Genomic DNA, 8,941 nt, shown 5'->3' on the forward strand with positions numbered 1-8,941 from the left:
AGGAAACAAAGAAGAAAGAAAGAAAGAATAAGGCACCAACAAAAGAAGACAAGAAGGAAACAAAGAAACTAGGAAACAGAAAGTAGGAAGGAAGGAAACAAAGAAATGCGGATGAAAACAAAGTAGGAAGGAAGGAAATAAAGAAACGAGGAAACAGAAAGTAGGAAGGAAGGAAACTAGGAAACAGAAAGTAGGAAGGAAGGAAACTAGGAAACAGAAAGTAGGAAGGAAGGAAACAAAGAAACGAGGATGAAAACAGAAAGTAGGAAGGAAGGAAACAAAGAAACGAGGATGAAAACAGAAAGTAGGAAGGAAGGAAACAGAGAAACGAGGATGGAAACCAAAAAAGGAAGGAAGGAGTGAAGGAAGGAAAGGAGGCAGCAGTGTGGCACTGTGAGGAAAGTAAGCTAGGAGGAGATGGTCGATAAACGGATTGCCCCTTCCTTCCCTCCTTCGTTCACTCTCTCACTCCCTCCCTCCCTCCCTTCATCTTCAACCCTGCAACCTCTCTCACAACAGGCAACTTCTCCAACCGTAAGAGGTGTGTGTGTGTGTGTGTGTGTGTGTGTGTGTGTGTGTGTAGGGTTTATTAAAGGCAGGGAGCAGATCAATGGAAACCTTTAGAGCTGACTACAGTAGAACTGAACTGCCTGGCCAACTGGCCGCTCAAACCCACCGCGCTCAGAGACCCCTCACTCTGTGTGTGTGTGTGTGTGTGTGTGTGTGAATCAATATCCAGAGGATGATTAGTTGGTAGTTACTGAAGGATAGTTTCCTGGTGTGGTTTTAGTTTCTCGGTGAGCTGCATCAATCTGCTGCTGTCTGCAGAACAACAGAAACCAATTCAGAGCAACAACGACACTGAGAGAAATTACTAACTGTTCTGAACTATAAACAGATGTTATATTTGTAGCATATATCATGTGGCTAATTTTACTTTTATTTATTACTCATTTATTATTATTATGTCATTATATTATGTTATTTATTATGTTTGTATTATGCATACAAACAGGGTGGGAAATGAACACTAGCCAGCCAAACAGGGAGTGAGTTCCTCTAGCAGCAAGAAACCAGCCGTCAGTTAGAGTCCTGTTCTACTGGAAACATCCAGCTGGCTGCTACAATAGTGAAAGTGACTGGTGGACTTTGGGAGGAACCAGTTACTGGTCTGTAGAGGCTTTACAGTTGAGTCACAGATCTACCAACAGCTGAGTCTCCCTCATGGAGGAACATGTAGAACTGTGTGTTAGTTAATAAAGTGTAAATCTGTAGAACTGTGTGTTAGTTAATAAAGTGTAAATCTGTAGAACTGTGTGTTAGTTAATAAAGTGTAAATCTGTAGAACTGTGTGTTAGTTAATAAAGTGTAAATCTGTACCAAGCAGCTAGAAGCAGACAGCAGCTGAGTCAGCTTGTTGTGGTGTGGCTGTAGATCCATTCAGTAACGTTCTCAGTAAAAGTGAATAGTGTGATAAGGTGGATTTGGTTACTGTGACACAGTAAACTGTCTTGTCTTTAGCCCTAGTCTCTACTCCAAAACACTCTGAGTTGTAGCTTGAGAAGAGTCAGCTCAGTTAACCTGAACAAACTGTTAGCTAGCTAACTAGCCGGCAAACACACTGATGTTAATGTGAACATGCTAACGCTAGCCGCTACTAGCTACGTTAGCTAGTGTGCTAATCAGATGTGTTAACAACAAGACAGTGATGTTAGCTGACCAGATACTATGGTTAGCTAGCTAACAAGCTGACATTATCTAAACACTAAATCAATCAGATGGATCAGTGATGAAATGATCAGTTCAGTCAGAAACAGACAGAAATTAACCGTCTGTTCAATTCTGTTGAGACGACAGAAACACAGCTGTTCACAGAGCTGAAGTCCTCCAAGATGGCTGCCAGAGGCTGTTATACCACCTGATAGCCCTCTCTCTCTCTCTCTCTCTCTCTCTCTCTCTCTCTCTCTCTCTCTCTCTCCATATTAACTGCATGTCGTTCTCCCCAGGCGCTAGCTGACCTGGTCCGGTCCCACCTGAGCTCCAACAAGCCCTGCTCCCGCCAGCTCACCCTGAGGTGCCCCCTGTGCACCAACCCCACCTGTGGAGAAACCAAGGCCTTCTTCGCCAACCAGAAACTCTGATAGACACACACAACACACACACACACGCACACTAAACACACACATCCACACACTTTGATGCTCATTCTGCATCAGTGCTACCTGTGAAGAAACTAAGGCCTTCTTTGTTAAACAGAAGCGCTCATGCACACACACACACACACACACACACACACACACACCATGTTTCTCCAACAAGTAGGGTGTGAATTAAGTAGAACATAACACAAATGGGACAAATAGTATTTGCAAATACATTTCCTGGCTTGTTTTACACTACTTGTGTGCCAGATGGGAGGAGTTTAGGAAAACACAGTGAGTGCTGGTAAATTCAGACAACCAAAATATTATTTTAAAGTGAAAAACGTAGTTTTTTGGGATTTGCAACTCACCCGAGACTTCCTGGTTTGTCCTGACGCAGTAAACACCACCCATCCAGCGCACCGAGGAGTTTAAAACAAACGCTCAGAAGGATTTGCAGATGCTGTTTGACAAAACTCTGGACGGAGACACTCTCGGAGAAACTACTTACATCACATCTAAGCTACAGGAAAAAAAGCCTTGCACTAGTTTTAATTTTTTTTTATTTTAGTTCCCTTGCTTACATTCCATACGCTCAGCCCCTGTAAACCTCCATCGGAGACCCTGTTTCCCGCTGGTGCTAAATAAGAGACGGCCTTGACGATAACGCCACACACAAGGAATCTGACTGGCTGTTTCTCCCCCACATCTCAGCTGTTGCTTCATGCCATTGGCTCCGCTAGTCAATACCCCCCCGCCCCCCGCCCCCCTCCCGCTGGAATCTCTGCAATATGATTGGAGGAGGTCGATGCTGCTCAAAACGCTGCTGCTGAATGTACATTTTGCTTTTCCGGGCGAATCCCAGTGTTTGGATTCTGGACAGGCAGACTCGACTGACGCGACGCTCCCAAACTCCGAGTCCGTAAAGGGAAAAGAGTCTGGTTCAGGAGCAAATCTGGGACCCTGCCTTAGTAACCTGAGAGATTTAACATAGATTTTGAAAGATATAGGTTTTAACGTAAATAAAATAAATGGAAATGTCGGTTGCGAGTGTATTCTGTGGCAGCCGTTGTATCTCTCCTGTGTTAGCGCTGCACAGAGGAAGCTTCACCTGATATTTCCACTTAACAGAATGCAGCAGAAGTTCAGATAACATGCAGTGAAGAACTGGGACTTTTACAGTGGACACATCTGCATAAACCAGTGGTTTCTAACCTGGGGGTCAGGAGATGGTTTAAAAACATATTTCTACTATTCAAATTCACTATCATGTCTATTTTTTGCTTTTTCTCCTGTGAAATACTAAATGGTTTTCAGCCTCCTGGCCTCCTCTGATAATCAAACGAAGCAACCTGAAAAGGGAAAATCAGTTTTTTGGTTAAACTGCCCACTCAGCTCACCACTCTGCATGTGCAGCCTGTGACAGAGGGGCGTTTCATTTGTTTGAAGGGGTCACAAGCTAAAAGTATCGAGAAAACACACAAAACAAACACAATATTCACTTTGCTTTGATTTCTGGCATGTTCTACAAGGCTCTTGGCATCCTGCATGTTAGTGTTGAGACAGATTGTCTGATATGATGCTTTGTTTTGACCTGGGACCGGACGGATTTACAATATTCTTACCGGTGCATCCTTCATTTCTGGATGTTTGGGTCGGGCCGTCTCTCTGCTGACGGGCGTCGGACAGGCGATCGCCTCACAGGTTTGTTGCTCAGTTTCGCTTGTTACGAATCTGGTTTCTGAAGTCGCACGTGAAATGGCTGGACCATTAAACCCCGGAGTGTTAAAGAGGGACTTGTCAGAAGAAGAGGGAGGAAAACATAACAAAAACAACAATATCTTTGTCTATGGAGTTAAAGGGAACCCATTTCTTCTGTGTGATCCAGTCTCTGGAAGTCCTTTCATTTTCTACGACTAGAGAAACATTTGCTGATGTCGGAACAGTTGGCTGTAGCTGTAGACTTTTGGACGACATTAAGCAGAATTCAAACATGTATCAGTGTTGGTGTATCTTCCGCCTGATGCTGCACACCGTTGGCGCTGCAGTCTGCGGTTAGCGAGCTCATTAGCCGTCAGCGATGCGGTCGCCAGATTATGCTGTCAGGTTCGGTCTCTTCTCCTCCACAGGAAGAGATGAATCCAGACTTGAGAGTGAAATCCAAACTGTCTCCTGAACAGCAGCAGAGAAAGCTGGACATCGTTAGGTCTTCTCCTCTCTCGTCTCTTTGGTTTCTTTGGTTTCTTTGGTTTGAAGCATCACAGACCGGCCGCTTGGTAACATGAGCTGCTGTGTGACGTTTACTGACCTCACACTGCAGGATTTCTGGGTATTGAAGTTCTTAAATTTCAAACCGTTGCCTCTCGCTGCCATGTGGCCCCGCCGACGGAGGTTTAAAGTCACAATAAATGAAAAACCACGTTTTCACCTTGGTAGCTAATCTTCCATGTTGTGATATACACCTATTTACTGGCAAAAAATGTAAAAAAACAAAAAAAAATCTGGCATTTTTATATAAAAATCCCATCACTTTTACTTCCTGGAAAACTGCGTATTTTCAGCGGCTACCTCATGGAACCATTTCTCCAGGAAATACGTCAAATTACAGACGCACGTTGCGTATCACATTAAAAATTCCATTAAAGTAAAGAGTCGGTGCAAAACTACTAAATAAAGATTTTTGTTTACCTTTTTTCTCCACAAAATATTCAAAACTGAATTACATGCCATCGGCCATGTAATAACAACGCACGTGTCTAGTTTGGGGCAGTCGCACATTTGTGTTTCATATCAACACAACATGTTGGTAACAAAGTGCAGTATGTGTTCTTAATGAGCGTTGTGTTGACAAGTAGCACAGGTGTGTTAAAAATCACACGCATGTAAAGAGTGTAGAACTAGAGACTAGTTTTGGGGTCGACTCACTTCGGTTTCTGTCGGCCCAAACCACGATGCAGTTTGTTTTTCTCTACTTAACACTTAAAATGTAATTCATTAAATTGATTAACACGTGAAAAAGCTTATTTCATTAGTCACTAGGTAGAATTTAAGGTGGAATTCATGTCACATGCTCTATTTTATTTTATTATTTTAATGTCGGGGCAGCAGGGCGGTGTAGAGGTTAGAGAAAGGAACGTCCTGTAACCAGAAGGTCACAGGTTCGATCCCGTCGACACGAGACGCCCCCTACCTCCAAATATCAAACTAGTATAAATTCCTGAATCGGCAGGAGTTTGACCTTTGACCCTGCTCACGCTAGCTCCGCCCCCTCTGCCCCTCGTCTCTCTTTCTGCTCTGCCATGATAACGTGCCTTTTACACTGGCTAACTAGAAAGACTGGATTTGTGCTTTACATATTTGCGTGTACTTAACCAAAATGTCAAAGGGGAAAATCCACCTGAACACTGAATTAGCGTCTCGCTGCGTTGATCCTGGACTGTTTGTACGCAGGGACAGATCTCCCTCCCAAAGCCTCAACTCAGAGAAACTACAGCAAACTAAACCCCGACTGAAGTGTCTTGTTCCAAATGCCCAAAATTAAACTACCTGATGTTCACTGATCAATATTAAAAAAAAAAAAAAAATGTAATCCTGTGAAATGTTGCTATTTTGCAAGTAGCAAGTAGCTTGTATTGCTAATGAGATTCAGTTGGGAGTTTTACTTGCATGCTGTCATTCTGTCACCATTTTTTAGCATTTTGGAAAGGAACTTTTTGAGGGTTTGAGATGCCGTCGCGAGTCGCTCCATTGACACTGAATGGGAAACTGACTGTGAGAACTTATGGAATACTGCTATTAATACTGCTTACTAGTGACGGACGATCTGCTTCTCTCCTGATACGATTCGATACGTGATCTGAGTTCAGGATTCAACACAACCAGGATACGATGTGATCAATAAAAGTTCAGTCACAACAAAGTCTGACTGTGCAGAATTCTGTTTATTTCTGAGACTCAAATCTTTCTAGCGATGCCATTGGCTGCTAGGATGTAAACAACAATTTAAAAATGTCATTGCAAAGTGACAATAATATAATTTGGATGATATCACCATTCATGTTCCTGACAGCAGAATAACATGGAGCTGATATCACCATTCATGTTCCTGACACAACATAGGAACCACCCTGCGTCCTGCCGTATTCCCACCAACTCCGGTCTCCCATTCATCGTCAATGGAGCTGTCCCAGGATGCTTTGCGTGACTGAATATGACATCACAGACTTGTAGCTTTGGGAGGAGCTTGTTCGTAACACTTAGGCTTTTTTCCAACGAGTACAGACATTTTCCAAACACCAAGAGGCCTGACATGGGGGGGTGTGTGAAGTGGTTACCAATGGTTACCAATGGTCAACAAATGGCAAACCGCCATGTTGGAAGAGCGACGTTAAAAAGTAAATACCTCTGATCTTTTCTACCCGTTTATAGTTTCACCACCAGAAAAATTAGGAATCCTCGTCCTGTAAGAGGCGATAATGTTACTGCGGAAGAGGATTAGGGCCACATGAGAAAAATTTGAGTTCTGACTTTGAAGTCAGAATTCTGAGAAAAAAATCAGAATTCTGAGAAAAAAGTCAGAATTATGAGAAAAAAAGTCAGAATTATGAGAAAAAAGTCAGAATTATTGTATATTTCAGAATTCTGACTTTTTTTCCCTCAGAATTCTGACTTTATTCTCAGAATTCTGACTTTATACTAAAAATTCTGACTTTAAACTGAAAATTCTGACTTTAAACTGAAAATTCTGACTTTATTCTCAGAATCTCAGAATTCTGACTTTATACTAAAAATTCTGACTTTAAACTGAAAATTCTGACTTTAATCTCAGAATTCTGACTTTATTCTCAGAATTCAGAATTCTGACTTAACACGCCAAAAAACAAACAAACAAAAAAAAACATGTGGCCCAATCCTCTTCCGTACATCACAATCTCTCCTTTTGCTTTTCTTTGTTTTTTTTGTGTTTCTCCTCCAACATGGCGGCGCGGCCCTCGTAACCGTCGGTAACCGCTGACATTGCATTGCTTGAATCGTACAGTCTACAGTTTTGTTCGTACACTTTGTACTTCCACTGTGTTGTCCCACCTGTCTAAGTACCTTTCTGTATGTTTCCATGGAGGATGAACAGGATCACTGTGTACTTGCAGTTCTCTTCCACAGGTTCAGAATCAGGTGGAGAAAAAACAACTTGTGTACAAAAATTCAAACATTTTACATTCACAGAAGAAAGAAATGCTAACTCTGTTCAACCGGTGGGTTTTCCTCGACCTAACATGTTTTTGTAATTTATTTTGAACCATCATGTAAATGTCATGACAAATCTTCAGTTTTGAGAATTTTCTAGTGTGTGTGTGTGCGTGTGTGTGTGTGTGTAGCTGAAACTGCATTGCCAAGAGCTTGCTTTGTACATACAGTATATAACCGGAAGACACTACGATTTCATAAGCAGCTGCAGCGTACTTTTGTTTGGATTTATTTATTTGTTTGTTTTGTTGGGAGCACGCAGCAGCGCCTGTCCCGTCCCGTCCCGTCCCGCCCCGTCCCGTCCCGCTGAGTGGACCGGGACTTTTTATATTGAGAGACACGGAGACGATGGACACACCTGACGAGTCTTCCTTCAGAACAATAAACACGCTATGTGAAAACTGACCTGGTCGTCTGTGTGGGTTCATCACCCTCTCTCTCCCTCTTTCTCTCTTTCCCTCTCTATCTCTTTCTCTCCTTCCCCCTCTCTCATTTCTTTCTTCTCATTTCTCCCCTCTCATTTCTTCTTTTTCTTTCTTGTTTCTCTTTACCTCCCTCTCATTTTCCCTTTCCCTCTCTTTCCATCTTTTCCTGTCTATCTTTCTCTCTTTCCTTTCCTCTCTTTTTGTCTCTTTCCCTCTCTCCAACTTTCTCTCTCTCCTCTAATTTTCTTCCCATCTCTTTCCTCACTCCTCTCTCTCTCTTTCCCGTGTGCTCTCTCTTTCCCTGGGACGCCTGACGAGTCTTCCTCCAGAATAATAAAGCACTGACGTGTTCGTCTCTTTGGGGATCTCTCTCTCTTTCTCTCTCTCTCTCTCTCTCTCCCTCCCCCCCTCATTTTCTTCTCTTTCTCTCCATCTTTTCCTCTCTTTTTCCCCTCATTTCCCTGTATCTTCCTATTTCTTTCTTTCCCTCCCTCTCTCATTTCTCTTTCTTTCTCATTTTCTCTTTGCCACCCTCTCATTTTCCCTTTCCTGTCACATTTCCTCCCTTTCTATCTTTTCCCGTCTTTCTTTTCTCTATCCTCTCATTTTATCTTTTTCCCTCCATCTCTTTCTCTCTTTCCGTCCCTTTTTTTTCCTCTTTCTCTTTCCCTCTATTTTTCTCCCACACCCTTCTTTTCATCTCTCTCACTTTCCCTCCATTTCCCCAATTGTCTCTTTCTCTCCCTTTCTTTTTTCTCCATTTTTCCCTCTCTTCTCTTTCCTGCTTTCTGTCCATTTTCTTTTTTCTCTCTCTCTCTCCCTCCATATTTTCCTCACTTCTTCTTTCTTTTTCTCTGCCTCTCATCTCTCATTTCCTTTTCTCCCTCTCTCTTTCCCTCTCCCTCACTTCCTCTTTTTTCCTCATTCTCTCTCTCCATCTCTCTTTCCCTCCCTTGCCCTCTCCATCTGTCCCCCCCTCTCTCCATCCCTCTCTTCCAGCCTCCTTTTCCTCAACCTCCCTCATTCTCCTCCGCCCATTTCCTCCCTCCCATCGCTCCGCAATTTTCCCGTCTCCTCCTCTCCTCCCCCTCCTCCTCTCCTCTTCCTCCTCCTCCCATCTTTTTCAATCTT

General features: G+C 43.0%; 1 protein-coding gene across 2 annotated transcripts in view; it reads left to right on the top strand.

Moving 5' to 3' along the window:
* Positions 1-7,790, top strand: part of fech (ferrochelatase) — a 26,108-nt gene extending 18,318 nt beyond the window's left edge. For both annotated transcript variants that reach the window (XM_071900872.2, XM_078286353.1), the window contains one exon: positions 2,007-7,790. In XM_071900872.2, coding sequence (XP_071756973.1) covers positions 2,007-2,141 — 135 coding nt within the window. In that variant the 3' untranslated portion in view covers positions 2,142-7,790. The remainder of the gene's footprint in view (positions 1-2,006) is intronic.
* Positions 7,791-8,941: the final 1,151 nt, after the last annotated feature.

This window comes from Centroberyx gerrardi, chromosome 2 (assembly GCF_048128805.1).
Source record: "Centroberyx gerrardi isolate f3 chromosome 2, fCenGer3.hap1.cur.20231027, whole genome shotgun sequence".
Taxonomy (NCBI): Eukaryota; Metazoa; Chordata; class Actinopteri; order Beryciformes; family Berycidae; genus Centroberyx; species Centroberyx gerrardi.